Below are 22,649 nucleotides of genomic sequence, written 5' to 3' on the forward strand. Positions count from 1 at the left end.
CCAACTCTCCACTTCCCTACCCCTTCCCACCTCCTCTCGCCTCCCGCGGCCGCCCCGCCCCACCTCTCTCCTCCCTCCCCCCCCTCCCTCTCCGTGGTGGCGGCGGCAACGGCGGAGCCACGTGGTGGGGCCGGGAAGCCGTGGCCGCGGAGCGCCCGGGCGGCTGCCCCAGCTGGGCAGTGCTGCTCTGCGCCGCGCCGCGCCGCGCCCGGTGTCTGCGCTCCCCGCTCCGCGCCCCGCGCCAGCCGCCCCGGGGCAGGAGGTGCGCCGGGCGCCCGGCCGGTCAGACAAAGAAGGCGCGGCGCGGCGGAGCCAGCGCGCGGGTGGACGGACCATGGACTCAGAGCGCAGGCGGCCCGCCCCAGCCCTGAGGACCCGGCGCTCCCGGCCCCGGCCCTAAGCGCCCGGCCCCGCCGCCCGGGGCGCCCAGCGGGAAGAACGCGGAGACCGCCCGGTGCGGAGGAAGCGACGGCCGCCGAGCTAGAGGGGCGCCGCGGCGGACGGCCTGCGCGGCCCCTGGAGCCATGGGCAAGTGCAGCGGGCGCTGCACGCTCGTCGCCTTCTGCTGCCTGCAGCTGGTGAGCGCCTCGCTCCCGGGCGGCCGGAGCAGGGTGGGGCGCGGCGGGGCGGGGTCCCTGGGCGCGCGGGTGGGTGCTGTGTCTCTGCGTGTGTGTCTGGTGAGAGTGCCCGAGTGGGGGGGTGGTCTGGAGTCGCGGAGCGGACGGGCGGAGCCAGCTCCTGCTGGCCGTGCTGTCTCTTTGTGTGCGCTCCTCGCCGGCGCTCCCCGGTCCGGGAGTGCGCCCTGTGCGCCAGTCCCCGGCCCGCCCCGCGCCTGGGGCTCCACGCGTCCGGCCTCCTGTTGCGAGGTGCGCTATGGGACTGGAGCCGGCTGGGGCTGGGGATGTGACCGGGGCTGGTTTGTGGGTCCGTTGTTATCCCTGCCGTGTGTTTTCCTAGATCACTCGTTTGTTTGCGTGGCTCTCCCTTCCTCTGGGCTTCTGCCCCTGGTCTCCGCCCCGTGAGTGTTTCTCACAAAGTCTCAGCTCCTGTGCGTGTCTCTCTGGGTTTCTCTTGGGCATATCTCTAGATCTCTGGATGCTGGTCCCTGTTCATCTGTGTGTGTTAGGATCCTGTTGGGATCTTAGACGCCAAGAACCGTTCACTCCTTTGTGCTGTTTCTGCCTCCCTTCACCCCCCTGACTGAGCAGGCCTGGGAATGGAGAGCCGCCTCCCTGGGAAGGGTCACACGGAGGTGCCAGGTACTGGCCAGTCTGACTGACCCGGTGCTGAGCCGCCCTCCCTGCTTTGCCTGTGGCCACTGTGGCATGGTGTTCCATCAGTCACCCGCTCCACCCGAGCTTCAGGGGTGAGGACAGGCAGAGCAGTCCTCTCTCGGGGCTGGCACCGACGGAGTTGGGCATTCAGGGGTGCTCTGGGAGGATGGGAGCATCTGAGGACACTGTGCCTGACCCCAGCTTAGGGAACTCGGGTTCTTGTCTCGGGGAGACTAGTGGAGTGAATTCAGGAGCTGAAGGGGACCGACTGCCCTTCAGTTCCGGCTCTGGCAGGTGGATTTGGGAAGGTGCTTAAGGAGAGGCCAGGGTCCTCCGCCTACCCTAGAGCTGAGGCCCCACAACAGGGATTTTTGAAGCTGTGCTGCTCCTCTGGGTAGAGACGCCTGGGGACCTCCATGGACAAAACTCAAGTCTGAGAGTGAGTTATGCCTGCCTCGGTGACCTGGTCTCCACTTTCGCCTGCACCACGGCCCCTGCTCCACCATAGGTGTGTACAGTAATACAGAGTGAAGCTTTGAGCCTGGATGGGCAGACCTCACCTCTTGGGGACACCAGCCCCAAACTTGCCATCCACGGCCCTGCCCTCTTGGGCAGGGGTAGGAACAGCCTGGACTGGAAGACTGTAGCCCTGCTCCCAGCGGTGGCACGCAGGCAAGTGACTTCCTCTCACTGGCCGCCTCGGTCTGCCGATCTGAAAATTGCTCATCCTTGAGGGTTGCAGAGGAGATTAATGAAGATCAGGTAGAATGGAAACTCCAGAAGGGCAGGCGTGATCCGTTTTGTTCCCTGCTAAATCCCCAGCAGCTGGAACAGTGCGTGGCACTCCATTAATATTCGTGAAACAAATGAACGAATCCGTTATTTTGGCAACTCCTGGCGCACAGTAGAAACACCCTCCTTTATCTGCTCTGAGGAACATAAAATGCCCACAAGTGCTAAAACTTTTCAGAAGATTCCTTTTTCTGTACTTGTTCGTGTTTAAATTTTAAACTAGAGCTTTTTTTATTAGCAAAGCAATGCACACATATTGTAAAAATGAATAAATCAATAAGCAGAGCAGAAGAGAAAAGTAAGTTTCCTTGTATGTCCAGTTCCACACCCCAAAGATAAGTACTAATTAATAGTTTGTCCCAGGCTCATTCTGTTGATGATAGTAACAATAGTCAGCTTTGTCCTAGCCAGTTTGGCTCAGCGGATAGAGTGTCAGCCAGCGGACCAAAGGGTCCCAGGTTCGATTCCAGTCAAGGGCACACACCTTGGTTGCAGCCTTCTCCCAGGCCCGGGCCCCAGTTGGGGCACGTGCAGGAGATAACCAATAGATCAGTGTTTCTCTCTGTCTTTCCCTCTCTCTTCCACTCTCTCCAAAAGATCAATGGAAAAGTATCCTCAGGTGAGGTTTAACAAAAATAAGTAAATAAATACAAAATAAAAGATGAGGGTTGCAATGATAAATTATTTTTTAAAAATAACAATAGTTAGCTTTAGGGAGCACTTACGAGGTGATTGTAAGCACTTTTCCACCTATTAACTCATTAAATCCTCATAATGACCCTATAAAGTAACTTGCCCAAAGTTCTGTAGGTAGGAGCCAGGCTTTGCAGCCAGGCAGCTGACCAGCATCCTCTGTTGCCTTCTTACTTACAAAATACTAGTAAGTAGTTCTGGCCCTGATTGAGTCAGGGGTCCCTTGGGAAGTGCTTACTACTCTCTCTAGAGCAGGGGTCCTCAAACTTTTTAAACAGGGGGCCAGTTCACTGTCCCTCAGACGGTTGGAGGGCCGGACTATAGTTTAAAAAAAACTATGAACAAATTCCTATGCACACTGCACATATCTTATTCTGAAGTAAAAAAAAAAAAAAAAAAAAAATGGCAAAAACACCCGCTTGTGGCCCGTGGGCCGTAGTTTGAGGACGCCTGCTCTAGAGAGATGAGGTGGTGAATGAAGGTAATCGCCCTGCCTCCCACTCACCTGCCTCCATAACTCTCACGAGCTAAGCTAAGTCCCGCTCTTCCACACAGAGGGTTCACCAGCTCCAGGGGACCTGGAGTTAGACATGACCTGGCTGGGATTCTGAATCTCCTGTGTCTTGGCTGGGTGGCTTTGGCAGCTTGTGAGGGTTACATGAGATGGTTTGGGGAGGTGCTCCGAAGAGGGACTTGAAAATTGGTCTCTTGCCTCTGTTGCTCTGTCTGAGCTGATTACAGAATGGGTCCCTTCAGTTGTCACCCCCAGGAGCCTCTGCTCCCTGGCAGCTTCCGTAAAGTGCTCCCAGATGCTGGAATTCACCAGCCTGACATTATCCTAGGGAGAAGGGAGTCGGTTTTCTCATCCAATGGAAAGGGCCAGAGAAGGAAGAGGCTGTTCGTTTCTCAGCTGAAAACTTTACAAGACGAACTGTAGGAGAAGCAGATAGGGGCTCTACCATTCAGGTGGACACTAAAGAGACAAGGCCTTGGAGTTTGAGAGGTCAGACCTGGGTTTGAGTCCCGACAGTCTCTTTCTAGCTGTGACCTTAGGCAAGTTGCTTACCCTTACTGAGCCACAGTTTTGTCTTCCGTTAAGTAGGGTTGTTGCAAGGATCACGTGCTCATAATGAATTTAGCACTGTGCCAAGCACAGAATGAACGTAGCTTTTCATTGTTATTATCTTAATGATGTCTATACCATGGAATGTTCTCCTGGAGTTGTGGCCCAACCATCCAGGTGCCCCCTGCACTCTTCCTTTGTGGGAAGCAACAGGTATTGGGCCCTGAGCTGAGAGGCAGGAGGCCTGGATTCAAGCCCAACTCTGTCACTGATGTCCTGTGAACTTGGCCAAGTCTTTTCCCCACTGCAAGCCTTGGTTTTTCCATTTGTAAAATGGGAAGAACCATTAGTCTCTGTCTCTAGGGTCCTGCCAGTTCTGCCCATCAGGGACTCTGGGGTGAGGTCTGGGCTGGCCTGGAGGGGTTTTTTGTTTTGTTTTTTAATATTTTATTGATTTTTACAGACAGGAAGGGAGAGGGATAGAGAGTTAGAAACATCGATGAGAGAGAAATATTGATCAGCTGCCTCCTGCACACCCCCTTCTGGGGATGTGCCCGCAACCAAGGTACATGCCCTTGACTGGAATTGAACCTGGGACCCCTCAGTCCGCAGGCCGACGCTCTATCCACTGAGCCAAACCAGCTAGAGCTGGCCTGGAGGTTTTGATGCATCACAATCTGGTTCCATTCTGTAGAATATCTATTTTTTAAACATATGTTTATTGATTTCAGAGAGGAAGGGAGAGAGAGAGACAGAAACATCAATGATGAGAGAAAATCATTGATTGGCTGCCTCCTGCACGACCCCTACTAGGGATCGAGCCCGCAACCTGGGCATGTGCCCTGACCGGGAATCGAACCATGACCTCCTGGTTCATAGTTCAATGCTCAACCACTGAGCCACGCCAGCCGGGCATCTGTAGAATATCTTGGGTCCCTTGGCTTCCTAGCTCCTACTTGATGTATCATCTTGACATTATTAATGCTATTCACTCCCTAATTTTTATGTATCTCCCTTTCCTTCCCCCATCCAGACCCAGCCTTTCTTTCCACCTCCTTCCTGAAACCTTACAGGCCGCTATTCTTCCCGTAAGAGGATGAACCGAGGGGATTTGCCCAAGGGAGTCATCATCAATTTCTTCATCATCGCCATTATTACTCCCATTTCTGGAATCCTGTGCTAAGCACTTTATACGCATTACCTCATTTAACCAAATGAGCTTACATATGTAAGTGCTTGGCAAAATGCCTGGTACATGTTAAACGACTGATAAAAGTTAGCTATTTTACTGTTTTTATCCTTCTTACTGTTATTCCACATGATGGGAGAGATGTTCGTATTCCCTTTTTCAGAGGAGGAGATTGAGGCTCAGAGAGGCGATGAGGTGTGCCCGCCATCACGAAGCTAGTCAGTGACAGAACCAGGATCGAGCACTCTTCTGCCTGAGCAGAGAGCCACCCTCTCCCCCGTGCCTCTCTGCGGTTCACATTTGAGCAGTGTGCGCCCTCAGACAGGTCTGTCCCTTGCTTCAAGCCTCCGTTTCCTCACCTGCAAAGTGGAAACGATAGTATTTCAGTAGGATCGTGCGCATGCCTGGCAGCGTGAGGCTGCGAGTGCTCAGTAATCCGTCACTGCTGTGGTTGCTCTTGTCCCAGCTCGTGTGACCTTGGACACATGCATTCACTCCTCTGGAGCCGTTTTCTTCCTGTCAAAGAGAGTTGTCCCTACCTCTCAGAGTCGTAAAAAGGGCTTAGCCAGTGCCATCTACATAATAGGTACTCAGAAAAAAAAAAAAACCGGCAGCTTCATTCTCTTCCCTTCTGGAACGCACTCTGCTTTCTGGAAGGTGGTGGGTGACGGGGAAATGTGTAGCTTCCTGCTGAGCCACGAGTAATGGTGTGAAACGTGGTCAACCTGATTGATGTGGTTATTAGGAGAGGGATGGGGAAGACTGGAGGGAGATGGCTCCTGCGGGGGCCTGCGCCCTGAAGCAGCTGCCACGGCAAGCTCATGGCTTCCTGGGGAGCCTCTGGCTCTGCTCTGGGTGCTTCAGCTCCTTGAGCCACGCCTGGGCGTCAGGAGCATGAAACTGTGCAGGCCACAGACCCCTTCAGACAGCTGGGGGCGGGGGACCAGTCCCTTTTGCAGGCGAACTGACTGAGGACTAACAGTTCCCAAGACCCTTATGATGTTGGCAGGGCAGGGTAGAATGGAGAAGGGGGGCCCTCTGTGGGACTGGGGGTGGCCCTGGTTCTGCTCCTTTGCAGGGGTATGTGGGTGATTATTTCAGACTAGAGGTCCAGTGCATGATTGAATCATGCACGTGTAGGGTCCCCTACACGCTTTCGCTTTTCGCGGTGGAGCTGGGTGCCTGTCCGCTGGTGCCGGAGCAGACAGGCACCCAGCTTCCCCACTTTTGATGGTCCGCGGCTGCTAAGGGGGGCTACCCTGCCGTTGAGAGGCACAGCTGGGTGTCCGCGGCAGGCCCCCTCAGCGGCCGCAGATCTGGCCGTTGAGAGGCACAGGGGGCGGGAGTCCCACCCCCTGCACCTCTCAACAGCAGGGTAGCCCCCCTCAGTGGCAGCGGATCTGTGCCTCTCAATGGCCGGATAGGCCACCCCGAGTCCCGCCCCCTAGCTTCCCGCCGCCCAATCGTGGGCGTAGCCGAGTGATGGTAATTTACATGTTACTCTATTATTAGATAGGATAAGCCCCCCATAAATGGCAGCCACCCTAAAGTCTGGCACAGAGCCCAGCCATGAACCAGGAGGTCACGGTTCAATTCCCCGTCATGTGCCCAGTTGTGGGCTTGACCCCCAGTGGGGTGCGTGCAGGAGACAACAACCGATCCATGATTCTCTCTCATCATTGATGTTTCTACCTCTCTCTCCCACTCCCTTCCTCTCTGAAATCAATAAAAATGAAATGAAATCTGGCCCAGCGCTTAGGAGCGATATCTCCCGGTTCAGTCAGTCATTGCTGCCTTGCTTTGTGACTCCCAGAAAGCCCCTCTTACCCTCTCTGAGCCTCGGCCTCCCTCCTATAAAGTAGTCAGAACAACAGCGCCTACCCCGTGGCAGTTTGGGGCATTGCATGAGACAGTGCCCGAATAGCACAGTGCTGGCCGAGGGGACGTGGTCCCGGCGGCTAGCTCTTATTTGCCTTGAGGTTTGGACACCTCCCTTCTGCCCCCCTCTCTGCCTGGATTAGAGATGTGGTGGTCAGAGTCATGCCCATAAACTCTCCAAGTCAGTTTCTTTATATGGAAAGTGTATGGTTCAGCAGAAATAACAGTAGCAATAATAACCACCTTTTTGTTTGGTGTCTGCTAGAAGCCAGGCACTGGCTCCTTGTATACCTGTCCCTTGTTACTCTCTAGCTTATTCATGGCCACATATACAGTAGGGACAGAAGGAGGATTCAAACCCAGACCTAGGACTCCTAGCTTCTACCTTGCACGCCCATTGCTCCCCCTGTAAGCTTGTGGGATGCTGGATGTGGAAGGCGATACAGAAATCTAAATCCTTCCTTGATACATGTATTACTAGATACACGATATTCTGAGCTGCTTATTCAAATGCTCCACAAACCCCCATCCCCGTCCCTATTTCTATTCATCCCAATGCTAGGGTTGGGTTTCAGGATACTATGATGCAGGTTGAGAAAAAGTTACCCAGGGAAGAAATTGACCGGTATTGAAAACTTATCAGCCTTCATAACAACTCTATAAGGAAGATATTATTTTTATTTATTTTTAAAAAATATATTTTATTGACTTTTTACAGAGTGGAAGGGAGAGGGATAGAGAGTTAGAAACATCAATGAGAGAGAAACATCGATCAGCTGCCTCCTGCACACTCCCTACCGGGGATGTGCCCACAACCAAGGTACATGCCCTTGACTGGAATCGAACCTGGGATCCTTCAGTCCGCAGGCCGATGCTCTATCCACTGAGCCAAACCGGTTAGGGCTAGATAATATTTTTTTATACCCGTTTACTGATGGGCATACTGAGGCTCAAAAGAAAGAAGTGACTCGTTGCCAAGGAAACAAGATACAGTCTGGGCTTCAGATGAGTGATCAAGGGGGAAGGATGTGACCACAGTTGTAAAATCTGAACCAAGCTCTGATCATTGAAGTCTCCTTTCGGGAGGGGTGGGTGCAGGCCGAGCAGGCTTAGACCAGAGATGTGTTTTTTCAAAGCTAGTTCCAGACCACAGGGAGTGGAGCTGGCTCTGGTCCTGGGAATCCCAGTCCCAGTGCCCTTGGCCTCCCTCCTTGATCAGGAAAGGGAGAGGGATGATGATTCCGAGACAGGGAGAGTCTCAGGTAGCAAAGCAAGTCTCCCTGAGACATACTTCTGCCAGCAAACAACAGGGTGTTAGAAGAGCTGCATCTGCAGTTGCAGGTTTAATGGGTTTTCCTGGCCTCCTGACCCCTGCCTCTCAAAGCAGCTGGAGAACCCTGGGGCAGGGAGGTTGGGAAGAGCTTGGGCTTTGGGGTCAGGCTGGGGTTTGAGTTTTACCTCTGCTTCTTTGTAGCTGGGTGACCTTGGGTAAGACACTTAACCTCTCTGAGCTTCCTCCTGCATTTCTCTAAATCAGGATAGTAATCTTTTTTTTAAATGTTATTGATTTGAAAAAGAGAGAGAGAAACATTGATTTGTTGTTCCACTTGTTTATGCATTCATTGGTTGCTTCTTGTATGTGTCCTGACCGGAGATCAAACCCGCAACCTTGACATATCAGGACAACGCTCTAACCAGCTGAGCCACCTGCCAGGCAGGATAGTAATAATCTGCCCCAAAGAGTTGACAGAGGCTCCTTTGGGGTAAGATATGCTGAGTAGGAGCTCACAAAGGGTTCACACTGTTGAATGCCCTGGAAATGAGAAAGCAGACTCTCTGAATCAATACTGTGGGGAAGGAGATGGAACATATCCCCTCTTCAACCAGTAGAAGGCCCACGTTGGAGCAGAGGTTCTGCTAAACCTTGTGGCCGTGGCCTTGACTGTCCCTTGGTTTTCTCTTCTGTAATGTGGGGACTGTAGTAAGGGTGGCCTGAGATACTGCAGGGAGAGAGCTGGGCACAGAGTCCGGCACTCACTCAGAGGGAGTCAGAAAGGTTGGACCCTCTGTGTCCCCTTCTGTAAAGGGAGGAGGTTGGACTCCAGCTCTGAGTCATCAGTGAGTTCGTCCTTTCCCAGGTGGAGATCAGAGCTGCTGCCACAGCGGCCCACCTTGCTGCAGGCGGCAGAGACTGACAGGAGTGGGGGAGGGTAGGAGGGTGGGAATCAGGCCCTGGAGACAGGAGGAGACGCCTGCCTTTGATGGCCTGCTCCAGGCTTTACACCTGGTGTCAGATTGTCAGGGACTCCGGTGACATCTTCTTTCCTCTTTCTGTTGGAATGAGTGTTTATACTGTCCCCATCCCCAATGCCCACATGGTATGTTTGGTTGTAAAATGAAGTCTCAGACCACAGAGGTTCAGAGCAAGAGGTTCTGACCCATCACCAACCCCTGGTCACCTCCGGTGAGCTTCCTGAACTCCAGAAAAACTAAATAGCTGTTGGGTCCGAGAATAAGAATTGCCACTCCCTAACCCTACCCGGAGTTGCATTCAGCAAATATTTCTGAAGACCCCACAAAGTGCTGGGCACAATCCTATCACCTTAGGGTACATACAAAGTATGCCCTCAGCCCAGCTGGTGTGGCTCAGTGGTTGAACGTCAACCCACGAACCAGGAGGTCACAGTTCTATTCCTGGAAAGGGCACATGCCTGGGTTTCAAGCTCCATCTCCAATAGGGGGCGTGCAGGAGGCAGCTGATCGATGATTCTCTCTCATCATTAATGTTTCTGTCTCTCTCTCCCTATCCCTTCCTCTCTCTGAAATCAGTTAAAAACGTATCTTTAAAAAAAATGCCCTCAGCGACAAGCCACAATCCCACAGTTCTCGTACTCACTTACTGTGCATCTTTGCGCTGGCCCTGCCTCTCTCTGAGCCTCATTTTCTCCGCTCTGTGACACGGGACGGGGGAAAGAGTATTGCAGACTGACAGTCAGGTGGCGAGTTCCCTGTCCCTGGCAGAGATTAAGAATGTATATGTAAGTTGGATGACCACTTGGATGCATAATGGAGCTAGGGATGACCCAGGTCCCTTGGAGCCACCAGATGTGGTCTGGGTCCTGAGAGGACAATGGCATTAGTACAGAATGGTAGCTAGTACGAATAATTAAAATTGTGAGCATTTTTTTTTTTTTTTTTGCTCTTCCCATGTGCCTTTGCCTTCCTTAAGTATGCTCCACCCCCTCCCACCCCAAATCTCAGAACCTGGCACAGGCAATAGGGGACATGGGAGTCTATATGCACTTTTCTCCTGAGACTATTCTGGGTACCACTTTCCCTAGAAGGGGAGGCCGCCATAGGGTTTTCAGGATAGGGAAGGTTCCTAAGCCTCTTCTTTTTGGAAGGGGGGGGGTAAGTTCTGCAGCCCCAGCCTGGACCAGAGATGTGGGTTTTCAATTACACAATTAAATGCACAATTAGGCATAATTACCAGTGCTCAGAGCCCGAGACTGCTCATAATAGGCGTGTAATCTACTGCAGCCTCTGTTTATACTACTCAGTGCGCTCCCTAATGATGCCAGGATGCCTTCACACTGTACTGTTGCCATGGAGATGAGCCCGTCACCACCATGCAGGGCTGACAAATGGTGTTCCAGTCCGGGTCCCTGGATTGTTTCTGAGGCCTCTGCAGCCAGCCCAGGAATGGAGGGGCCAGCCAGGTGGGCCAGGAAGGTGGGTCAGTCCTCCCTGCCCTCGGACACACCCTGCTGGTTTAAGCCAGCCTTGGAGCCACCAGGGAGGACAGGAGAGGAGAGCTTCCACCTCCCCCCCCAAACCCCCCTCCTCGCCCCGCCTCCTAGAGTCTTCAAGCCTTGAGTAGGATGGCCCCAGTCTGTGAAAGGTCTGTGGTCACCTGTGCAAGCTGAGGTCTGGGTTCCCACATAGGCCTGGGCCTGCCGGGGACTGGCTCTGGGACCTTGGACAAGTCCTCACACCTCTTTGGGCTCTGTTTCCCCAGATGTGAAATGAACGCAGGCTCTCTGCACGTAGCGTAGCCTAATAGAGATTGATTGAGCACTTACACACACTGCCTACTGTTGTAACGGTTTCACCTGTAGTGGCTCACTCACCCTCGCTACACCGTATTTAGTGACAGTTTTACAGAAGCAGAACCTGAGGCTGCAAGCAGTGCCAGTGCTGGGGTGCAAACCCGGGCAATCTGACTGCAGGCTCCCCTCCTAACCCAACATACAGCCTTGCACATGTCATCTCACATCTCCTCCGCAGCAGCCCAGAGGTGGGCCGTTGTTAGCCCCATTTCCTAGGTGAGGGCTCTGAGGCTCAGAGAACCGAAGTCATTTGCCAAAAGTCACACAGCAAGGCAGTGGCAGAGCAGGTTCTGGCGAATGCCAAAGCCGGGATTTCTGACTTTGGCTTCTTAGTGGAAGTCAGGAAGGGGTAAAAAGATTTCCTTCTAGCCCTAGCCGGTTTGGCTCAGTGGATAGAGCGTCGGCCTGCAGACTGAAGGGTCCCAGGTTCGATTCTGGCCAAGGGCACATGCCCGGGTTGTGGGCTCGATCCAATAGGGGGTGTACAGGAGGCAGCCGATCAATGATTCTCTCTCATCATTGATGTTTCTCTCTATCCCTCTCCCTTCCTCTCTGACATCAATAAAATATATTTTTTAAAAAAAAGATTTTCTTCTACAAGCACATACCAAGGATCCCCATATCCCACCTGGCCGGGCCCCAGCCACTGAGGAAGCAGACCCAGCACTTTGCTTTGACCTTGAAGGAAATTTTGGCCTCATTCTAACTCCATAAACCCACCCTTACCTTGGTCATTAGAAATAGAGCCAGTTATACTAATTTTTTTCTACATTTCTCTGTCACTCAGCATGTTGTTATGGACACCTGCTATGTGCCAGCTCCTGGGGGTGGGTTAGACACAGTGGAGAAATAAGACTGGGCTACAGAGGGTTCAGGGTCAGATGGGCTTGAGTTCAAATCCTACCACTTCATAATGATTTGGGTAAGCTGCTTGACCCATCCTTTGTTTCTTCATCTGTAACGAAGTCACCACTCTGAACCTGGCAGGGTTGTTGACAATATTAGCAATCATATCTACCTACCACTTGCCAAATGCTTCCTATATGCCAGGCACTCGGCTAAGGCCATTATATGCCCTGGGTGAACCTTCATAACATAGTCTGTCATTCCCATTTAACAGATGAAGCAACTGAGGCTCAAAAAGCTTAAGGGCCTTGCCCAGGGCCTCACAGCGGGTGGGCAGGCATCAACATCCAGAGCCCCTGCTCTTCCCCACCAGGCGTCCTGCCTGCACGGAGGTGTGGGTATTCCTCCCGCCGCTTCCCTGGAGCCCCCAGCTGCCTGGCCAGTTCTCAGAGAAGGGGGCATCTGGGCGAAAGGGCAACCTGAGGGTGAGGGTGACAGTGCCTACCTGGCCCGGCTCAGGGTTCTGTCTAGCTGGATGATTCCCATGGACATCCTGAAATCTGGGTTTTCTGAGAGGGGCTGTCAGACGTTACCTTCGCCCCCACTCTCTACAGCCCGGAAAACTAGGATTTGCCCGAGACCACAGTGCAAGTCAGTGGCAGAGTTGGAACTGGGACCCAAAGCCAGTTTAGGACACTTCTTGTAACCACCTTCGTTTTAACTCTCAGCAGTCCTTCCGAGAGAGGGCTTGGGGGCTGTGGTGTGTATGTTATATATAAAATCAATATATATAATTGATTTTAGAGAGGAAGGGAGAGGGAGAGAGAGATAGAAACATCAATGATGTGAGAGAATCATTGATCGGCTGCCTCCTGCACGCCCCCCACTGGGGATCGAGCCCGAAACCCAGGCATGTGCCCTTGGCCGGAATCGAACCTGGGACCCTTCAGTCCCCAGGCCAATGCTCTATCCATTGAGCCAAACCAGCTAGGGCTATGTTGTTTCAATGTATGTATTCAGAACTGCACACAGCTCCCTGCCTAAGCATTTGTGGGGCAGACACTGGCAGTCGAGATTTGTGGATCAATAAACATCCCTCCCCGCTTCCTCCCTCTTCATTTATTCATGAACTCTGAACTCCTTGGCTCCAGAGAAACTGCCTGGAAGAAAGCAATTAGAGCATAATTAGAACCACTCCTATTATCAGCTTTCAGCGGGAGGGCAGGGGAGGCTGCTCGGGCTTGGGGGTGGCCCCGGGAGTTCCCTCCAGCCCCAACTCCAGCAGCTGCCTGCTCAGCTTCTGCTCACTCCTTGGAGCTCAGCCTCCCCGGAGTCCTGGGCACTGTCCACCTTCCACAGGGACTAAGGACCTCATCCCCGGAGGCATTGGGGCGCTTGAGGAGCCAGGAAGGAGGGTTTCTCCTTGCAGACCGAGTGAGAGCAGATGATTTCGAAGTCCTTCCCAAGCTGAGCTGCCTGGGTGCTTCTTGGCAGGAAGCCTGGGCTGGGCATTGCAGGAAAACGAAGAAGCTCATGGCTCCTGCTTTCTAGAAAACATCCCTGAGTCAGGTTGTAGTGCATGAAGACTGCACTAGGAAATGTAAATTACCTCGGGGGTTGGGGCAGAAGAAATTAGACAGGGCTCCATTCATGGCCCGGTGATTAGTAGTAATAATGACAGTACCAGCCGTCAGTGTTCCTGGGATGTTTCTGACCCCACAGCCACTGCTCTCCCCACCAGATGTCCCACCAGCAGAGAGGTCATCAGGGGCCTTTCCTCCCTTCTGCCTGAGAAAGTGGGAGACAAAGACGCAGGGAGGTGTCGGGTGCTGTTTCTCACTTCAGATGTGAACCCTAGGAGCAGGTACTAATAGTATCTCTGATGTCCAGGTGAGGAAGCCAAGGCTCAGGGAGTGACAGAGCCTGCCCAGGATGACACAGTGCTGGTGCCGGACTCAAACTCAGGCCTTTGGGACTCGAGAACCTTCATGCTTTGTGCTCTGCCAGGTCTGAGAGCTCAGCTTGCTCTCTTTTGAGCTCCAATTTGGACCGGAGTTGTTCTGAGTTTCCCTGATGGGCTGTTTAGTGTGCCCTCTGCGCCCGTCTCCTGGTGGCAGGTCACACGTTGCATCCTCTTGTTCCTCTTTTTTCTCACTCCGTGCAGCCGAAGAGAGAGTGGGAGTCACTGGCCCCCAAACCAGCCCTGGCAGAGAAAGGGAAGGCCTGGCACCTGAGGGTCTCGGGCCTCTTGAGAGAGGGTCACCATGGATACAGGAGCCCCTGCTGTCACCAAGGAGGCAGCCCTTCAGCCCTTAGGCTTTGACAAGGAGCGTGTGGCTTCATGAAAGGAAACTGTCACCTGGAGCCCACATGCACAGAGGAGGGGACGAAGGGCTAGACACAGTCCGAGGAGGACTGGGGTCCGTGGGGCTCCCTCCTGGGATGGGGGTGGGGTACCTGGGAACACCAGGCTTCCTTCTTCCCTTGCCCTGTCCCATCCGAGGGGAAGTTGCCATAATAACCATTCCCCCTTCACTGACCCTCTGTAAGGAGCTGTCCCCTTCCTCCCAGTGACAGGAGGTTACCCTGGCAACAGCCCCTTTGCCCAGCAGGGGTCTCTGACGTCCCAGTGGCCCCTTCCCTCACATGTGAAGACAGATTGTTCTGCCGCACACCATCTGTCCACTTGGAGGTGGACGTCCACGAGGGGCCAACTTGCAGCGGTGGGCCTTTGACCAGCCCCCCACCAGACTGCCTAGTGATCGCAATCAGGTGCCATTCTGATGTTCTGATCCGGACCCCCCCTCACTGCCCGTTGACCACCTATCAATGGCTCCTCCGTGCCTCCAGGAGGAAGTCTAACCAGGGCTGGAGATGGGGGTCTCAAACCTTTGTGCATCAGAAGCAGCTGGAGAGCTTAGTAAAATGCACATTTTTGGACCTTGCCCCGAGTTTCTGATTTGGTAGGTCTGAGACATTTGCATTTCTCACAAGTTCCAAGGTTCTACTGAGGATGCTGGTCCGGGGACCACATATTTGAGAACTAGTAGTCTAACCAGTGGGACACGGGGCTGTCCGGCTGGCCCACCAAGCCTAGCACGCACCTCCTCCAGTCCCTGAGCTCCGGCCACATGGATGGAAGCACGCCAGCTTCACCTCACACCCAGTGCCTGTGCATATGCCGTTCTGGCCTCTGGAAGCCCCTCCCCGTCTCTTTAAGGCCAGCTAACCCATCCTTTCCTCTCTGAGCGCCTCTGTACTCCCGCAGCCCCACCACACATCGCTGTCTTCGTTCGGGCTCTGGCCACACCTTGCCCCCACCTCCTCTGTTACTGCAGGCACCACACTGTTGGGATCTGTTCCCGTTTCCACGTGGACCCTCTCCCTAGATTGAGCTCTGTGGGGCTTGGAGAGGTGTCTGAGCATCTGGACCTCGGGACCTGGCCCTCAGAAGGCCCTCCGTGAATGTGTGATATACTTGAATGAACCCCATGAGCAGACAGAAAGCCTGGTGGACAGTCACAAAGCTTCATGTACTCAGCCAGTCAGATAGTCATTGTTGCTTACTCTGGCCAGGCGCTGTGCTAGATGCTGGGGTTCAGCGGTGTGGGGGGCACAGCCCCTGCCGCTGTGGGCTCAGGTGCTCTCAGATGGAGCTGGGTTTGGCCAGTGCTCTCCAGGAGAAGATGCTGAAGGAGCTGGGGGTACAGAGAGGGCTCCTTAGAGACGCTGGTCAGCGTGGAATTGAACAGTCTGCAAACAAAGCACGAACCCTTGCGTGGATCTTATTTCATTTACTCCTCCCTGCAGCCCTCCCAGGCAGGACTGTCATCCCTGCTTCACAGATGAGCAAATGGGACCCCGGAGGGGAATTCCCTGGGCCACAGTCACAGCAGGCTCGTGGCAGAGCTGCGGTTTGCCAGGATTCCGACGCCAAATCCCAAATCCCAAGCTCTCTTTTTATCTCTTCCTCCTCCCTCCCCCCACCCCCCTACCCCCGTGCTGCCTCCAGAGCCCAGGCACCAGGGTGGCCTGAGACTCTGCTTTGGGAACGTGTCTCCAGTGAGGATTGACCAGTTTACTCTGACAGACCCCAGGCCCCCTGTCCAGTCAGCCCCAAGCCCACTTTCAGCACCCGCCGGGCTTCTCCAGAGGACAGCCCATGTGGCTGGTGTGGGCACCCCCAGTCCCAGGGACAAAAGCCGACTGTGTTGGGAAGAAGGGCAGGTGTGGATGTTGCCTACACGTGTGTCCAGACCTGTGTGTGAGGCCCAGACAGAAGGCAGAGGTGGGAGTGCCGGCTGGAGCCGGAGGATGCTGCTGTCTTTTAGACAGAGCTCTAAGGAGGCAGAGAAATTGAAATTCACAGCCTGGCTGTCCAGACCTTATTTAAGAGTTTGTTAGCTTGGTTTCTAACTTACTTAGACACTCTGGCCTCGGTCCTGAAGACCCCCAATGTTAGAGAGAAGGATCTGGGCTTGGTGTGGGGTGCAGGTGTCTGATCTGCTTCAGGCAATTCCAGCTGCTCCAGCCTGTCACTGCCTGTCTGCTCTCAGCGGCCCCAAGTGCCGTCTGAGTAGGCTGCTCTCCCCAAGCTGCTACTAGCTGTCTTCCCCAAGATAGGCCACCAGGGACACAGGGATTCCCCCAACAAAGTGAGAGGCTTTCTCGGGCCCATCCTGGGCATCATGTCGTGGTTGTCAGCTGTGACAGGCTGGGCTGGTGGGCCCCCTGAGGCCTCATGGGACAGGATGAGGGTAGGAGGGAGGGGAGGGGGCATGGTTTATCAAGGCCTGCACCAGGTGACGTTGAGACATCCTGTTTTTGCTACTCCTCGGGAGTGTGAGCACAGCCAAGTTGCTCAGTCTCTCTGAGCTGAGTTTTTGCACCTGTAAAATGCCTCTTAAGGCTGCTGAGCAAACTCAACGAGAGAATCCATGAAAAGCACTCAGCACAGCACCTGGCACTTGGCCAAGGCTTAGGACGTGGTAGCTGCTGCTGTAATTACGGCTTGCAGGAATCACCGCCAGGCTCCTGGAGGGCGGTGCATGTTGGAGGCATGACTGTGCTGAGTGGGAAGCTCCGGGCAGAGGATCCTGGACTTTGGGAGTCAGGAAGGTCCCAGAGAACATCCTTCCAACCCTTTGTTTGAACAGACAGGTCCACAGAGGCCCAGGGAGGCAGTGGGGCATGCTGGGTCCATTCCGATGCCTGGCATCGGGGTCCTTCATGGACTGTTCTAGGAAGCGGGCTGATGCCATCGCTGGAAAAGATCACAGTTGGGTGTGGGATTCCAGACAGAAATACCCTGAACAGAAATGCTCCCCTGCTCGGTTCTGTCTGCAGCTGGAGCCGCTCTAAATGGTCTCTGTGATCCCAGGCAGAGCTGGTGAGGAAGCAGTGCCAAGGGGCCCGTCCATCCAGGAGGTGCCATCAGGCCACATACGTTCCCAGGAGATGGGGCTCCAACCCCACTCTGACACCTGGTGGCCTCAAGAAAGGGCCTCACTCCCCCCTCTGGAAAATGAGGACACCACTCTCCTAGCAGGACTGGAAGTCTGTTCCTCATGGACACTGGCGCCAGGAGACCCGGTTCGAACCGCTGCCAGCCGTGTGACCTTGGGCAGTTCTCTTCCTTACGCTTTAGTTTCCCATGCGGGAAGCCAAGATGAGCTGTCTCTACCTGGCATGCTTTCTGTGAGGATTAAATGAATCAAAGCCCGCTAAGCATGCAAGAGATACTTGGATATAGTAAGCATTAGCTCTTAGTGTCTTTCTGGGGATAAAATGAAGCGCCACCTGTAAAGTGCTGTGCTCAGCATATGCACATAGTAGGCACTTACAAACCATTTCTTCCTTTTCCTGGGAAGCCCAGGCCTGCAGATCAGGCAGGGGCCGTCCTTCGGAGGGCCGCCCTCCACCCTTGCTTCCACAGCACACCTCTCCCGCCAGCGGGCTCTGGCCCAGGGCCTGGACACAGGAGGCAGCTCCACTCCCTCTTCTCAGCTCCTCTGCCCTCCCTTCCAGCCTGAGGGCTGGGGGCTGGGGAGGTGAGAAGAGAAGCCTTCTGGGGGCTCTAGTACCTGTTATGAGCCTGGGCTCTGGGGTCTGACCCACCTGGTTCGCCACAGCTCTGCCCCCTCCAGCTCTGAGATCTCGGGCTGCGCACCCCACTCTAGGACAGGGGCGGTGACCTATCCCTCACTCGTGGTTGAGGGCAGAATGGGAAGGCGCAGGCAAAGTGCTTGGCACAAAGCCTGACAGAGTACGTGTGCGCAAAGTATTAGCCACCGTTATTAATACTGGTGTTAAAGTTCAGAGCCAGGCGTTTTGAAGGGAAACATTTCAGCCCAGTCTCCTGGGGGGGTACCCTCCACCCCCCAGCAGGGCTGGACCCTGCACAGGGCTTCTCCTCCACCCATCTTACTGCTCTGGCTCTCAGGCCTCAAATGACCCCTCCCTTTCCCCTCTTTTGGGCTAGACCAGAGCAGAGCACCCCCACGCCCCAGAACGGGTGAATTACCTGGAAAAGAAGAAGGGGACAGGATGGAGGGATGACACTCCTTCCATTCGTTTATTCCTTTTGTCACAGATGAATCAGAGCAGGAGACCTGCACGGATACACAGGCCTTTACCATCCTGGAGAGCAAAGGGCAGGGTACCAGGCTGGCAGCACCCCCTTCTCCTCTCTGAGCCTCAGTGTCTTTATCTGTCCAGTGGGGCTAATAATCCCACATTACGGTGGTGACATAAATCACAGACTGAGCTGTGAAGGCCTGTTTAGATGTTGGTAGCTGCTGTGGTTCTCTGCTGGGAGGAGAAGCGGGGAGGCTGGGATGGGAGCCAAGGCTGGGACGATAATGGAAGGGGAATCCGGAAGCCCCTGGCGGGGAGGGGGCTCCTGACGCCCACCACTGTTGCTAGGCAGACTTCCCCATCTGGCCTTTAGTCTGGCGGGAAGTCAGAAGGGGTTGCTGTTGCCATAGCAGTGAGGCAGTGAGGCTGGTTTTCATCAGTATTTTCTTCCTGGGAGGTTCGGTACAGGAGGTATCACTAATAAGCCAGGGAATTGGATGTTTTCCTCGCTATCAGGTCACATCCAGAGGGGCTCAGCCCAGCCGTGGCTGGTGTTTCCAAGTGGTTAGAGCGCCCACCTGAGCCCCAAAGGATTGTGGGTTCAATTCCCAGTTAAGGGCACGTACCTGGGTTGTAGGTTCAATCCCTGGTCCCAGTTGGGGCCCATGTAGGAGTCAACCAATCAACGTGTCTCTCTCACATTAATGTCTGTCTGTCTGTCTCTCTCTCTCTCTCCCCCCCCCCCTTCCCTCACTTCCTTCCACTCTCTCTAAAAATCAATGGAAAAAATATCCTCAGGTGAGGATTAACAAACAAACAAAGGGAGAGGCTTACCCTGGAGAAATGACCTCCAACTCTTCTCCAGATGTTGACTGGGAGCACTTGACCTGATACCTCCAGTGATGTTTGACCCGAGGTCTTCAGAGGGTTTGGGGCCCCCTCTCCAGCTGTCAGCTGTTTTCCTGCTCAGCCGCTGACCCTGCCACATTGGCATCCGGCAATGGGACACAGAAGCTCTTCCAGCCCTTTCCTCTGTTGCCCTGCTCCCTCTCATCTCCTCTGTCCGAGCCACAGGGATCTTTTCTGGGTCCTTCTAACCAAACTCCCTCCTGCCACAGGAGCCTCCCTCCTCCTCAGCCTTCTTTCCTTGCCAACCCCTCTTCCTTCAGATCACGTCCTCCGGAAAGTCTTCCTTGACTACTTCCATCATAGCTCTCATTCTTGGTACCCCTCCTTCAGAGGACTTTGGGTGTGTGTGTTTGTGGGGGGGGGGGGTGTTTGAGTTTCTCTCCCCCCACTCCCCACTGAATATAAACTCCATGAGGACAAGAGCTGTGTCTGGGTTTTTTCCTCCTCCTCCTCCTCCTCTTCCTCCTCCTCCTCTTTCTCTTCTTCTTCCTTCTCCTTTATTGAGGTGTGATTCACATACCATAAAATTTACCATTTCAAAGTGCAAAAGCCAGTGGTTTCTAGTATGTTCACAGAGGACCAGTATGTGCAACATTCACCACTATCTAACTCCACATTTTCATCCCTTAAAAAAACCACAACAACCTCAAATCCACTAGCAGTCACTCCCCATTTTCCCTCCTGCCAGCCCTTGGCTACCGCTAGTCTGCTTTCTGTCTCCCTGGATTTGCCTATTCCTGACATTTTATATAGATGGAATTATACAGTGTGTGGTCCTTTGTGACTAGCTTCTTTTACTGAGCATAATGTTTTCAAGATTCATCCTTGTTGGGCATGTATCAGGATTATTTTGGCTATTCTGGGTCTCTTGCATTTCTATATGAATTTTAGGACCAGCTTATCCATTTCTGGGGGGAAAAATAAAGGTAGTTGGAATTTTGACAGAGATTGTATTGAATCTATAAGATCAATTTGGGAGTATTGCCATCTTAACAACATTAAGTCTTCCAACCCATGAACACTGGCTGTCTATCCATTTATTTAATTTTTTAACAATATTTTATAGCTTTCAGTGTATGAATCTTTCACCTTCTTAGTTGGTTAAATTTATCCTAAGTGCTTTATTCTTTTCGCTGCTATTGTAAATGGAATTTTCTTAATTCAATTTTGGATTGTTCATTGCTAGTGTATAGAAATACAACTGATTTTTGTATATTGATATTGGATCTTGCAACATTACTGATCTAACTTAGTAGCCCTAAGTTTTGTTTTTGTTTTTTAAATTGACTTCAAAGAGGAAAGGAGAGAGAGAGAGAAAGAAAGAAATACCAGTGATGAGAAAGAATCATTGATTGGCTGCCTCCTGCACGCTCCCCCACTGGGGATCGAGCCACAACCTGGGCATGTGCCCTTGACCAGAATCGAACCCGGAACTCTTCAGTCTGCAGGCTGACGCTCTATCCACTGAGTCAAACCAGCTAGGGCTGTTTCTTCCTTTCCAATCCAGGTGCCTTTGAGTGATTTCTTTTTCTTGCCTAATTGGCTAGAATCTCCAATGCAATGTTGAATAGAAGTGAGGAGAGCAGGCATTCTTGCCTTGTTCCTGAATTAAGGGGGAATGCTTTCAGACTTTCACCTTTAAGCATGATGTTAGCTGTGGGTTTTTCATACACGCCCTTAACCGATGGAAAAAGTTCCCTTTTGTTCCAATTTTGTTGAGTGTTTTTATCATGAAAGGGGCTGTGTCTGTTTTTGCTTTTGCTCGCCACTGTATCTTCAATGTCTAGTATTGTGACTGACAGTCAATAAATGAGGTGAGAATGAAGGTCTAATGAAGGCCGACAGAGCCAGTCTTCTCACAGCTCTTCCTACAGCGACTCCAGCTGTCCATGGCCCTGACCTCAGGCTTGGATCCTTTCTCCTCACCCACCCCTCTCAGCCTTACCCTGGCCTTCACCCACAGACTTCAGTTCTGGTATAAATTATTCCCATTTCAGGTGAGAAAACAGCCTCGGCCATGCCGAGTGGCTTACTAGGCGTGTGGCCTGTAAGTGGTGGAGACAGGATTTATACCCAGTCTGATAGCATCTCAGGTCGCAGTTCCTGTACCTGCCAGGTTGGGAGGCGGAGGACATTAAGCCACAGGATACAGATACCGTGCATCTGTGCAGAGCATTGATTCTATCCTGATTTCCTGGGAAGTGAACTAAAGAGGAGGCTCTGTTTAGAGGAGAATGCTGGATGCATATTCTTTTAAGATAAAACAGACTTGCAGAAGAGTCCTCTCTTGCAGCTGTTGGGGATGCTTAGGTGGGAAGGAGGTAGAGCGTGAATGTTGCTGTGCTGCTATTTTTTTTAAATATGTTTTTAAAAAAATTGATTACAGAGAGAGGAAGGGGGAGGGAGATAGAAACATCAATGATGAGAGGTCATCAATTGGCTGCCTCCTGCACGCCCCCTACTGGGGATTGAGCCCACACCCTGGGCATGTGCCCTGACCGGGAATTGAACCCTGGCCTCCTGGTTCATAGGTTGACGCTCAACCACTGAGCCACACCAGTCAGGCAAGTGTGCTACTCTTGACCCAGTTGGAACAGGCTGGGGGTCTCCCCTGTGAGGGGAGAGTTTGATGGTTCCTTGGTCTCAGTTATCCTGTTGGATCCACCCTTAACCCAAGAAGCCGGAAGGGTAGGGATTACAATTCCCATTTTATAGATGAGGAAATGGAAGCCCTGAACGGTCATGCGATTTGCCCAAGGTCTTAGCAACATAATTCTGAGACAGGCTGTCCCAGACCCACACCAGAGCCCGGTCCAGAAAAGCCAGAGTCGGGAGGAGGCACGGGAAGTCAGGAGTGATTGGTACGGCAGCATCTTGTCTGGTATCGGTTGGCGTGCCTGTACTGCCGGCAAGGAGGGATGGCCACTATCAAAGCTGGCCCGGCGTGAGGGAGCCCAGGTCAGCTTCGAGGGAGCTTTCTGAGGGAGCCCTGGGGCCCAGCAAACTGCGCCCTGACATGAGAGGTGCCCACGGTGCTGTGAAGCAGGCAGGCCTCCTGCTGGAGGAGATGGCAAAAGGGCTGCAGGAAGGCCTCTGTTTTGTCTCATTAGCAAGGAAGAAAGGCCTCAGAAAAAAAATGAAAGAAACCTTCCCCAAAGGAAGGCAGCGGGGATGAGAAAGCTTCAGCGGAGGCCGAGCTGGGTCAGAGCACAAGCCTCCAGAGGCACGGGGTGGAGAGGGGCCTGGGGCCCTGGGAGGATGGCACTCAGACTTGATGAAAGGATGGCATTTGTCAGGCGCCCCTCCTGAGCCAAGTGCCA

The 22,649-nt window shown here is 53.3% G+C and overlaps 1 protein-coding gene across 2 annotated transcripts in view; it reads left to right on the forward strand.

Moving 5' to 3' along the window:
• The first annotated feature begins 341 nt into the window (after positions 1-341).
• NKAIN1 (sodium/potassium transporting ATPase interacting 1) overlaps positions 342-22,649 on the forward strand; it is a 36,935-nt gene continuing 14,627 nt past the window's right edge. For both annotated transcript variants that reach the window (XM_079778397.1, XM_079778398.1), the window contains exon 1: positions 342-578. In XM_079778397.1, coding sequence (XP_079634523.1) covers positions 525-578 — 54 coding nt within the window. In that variant the 5' untranslated portion in view covers positions 342-524. The remainder of the gene's footprint in view (positions 579-22,649) is intronic.

Source organism: Cnephaeus nilssonii (assembly GCF_951640355.1).
Source record: "Cnephaeus nilssonii genome assembly, chromosome: 7".
NCBI classification, from domain to species: Eukaryota; Metazoa; Chordata; class Mammalia; order Chiroptera; family Vespertilionidae; genus Cnephaeus; species Cnephaeus nilssonii.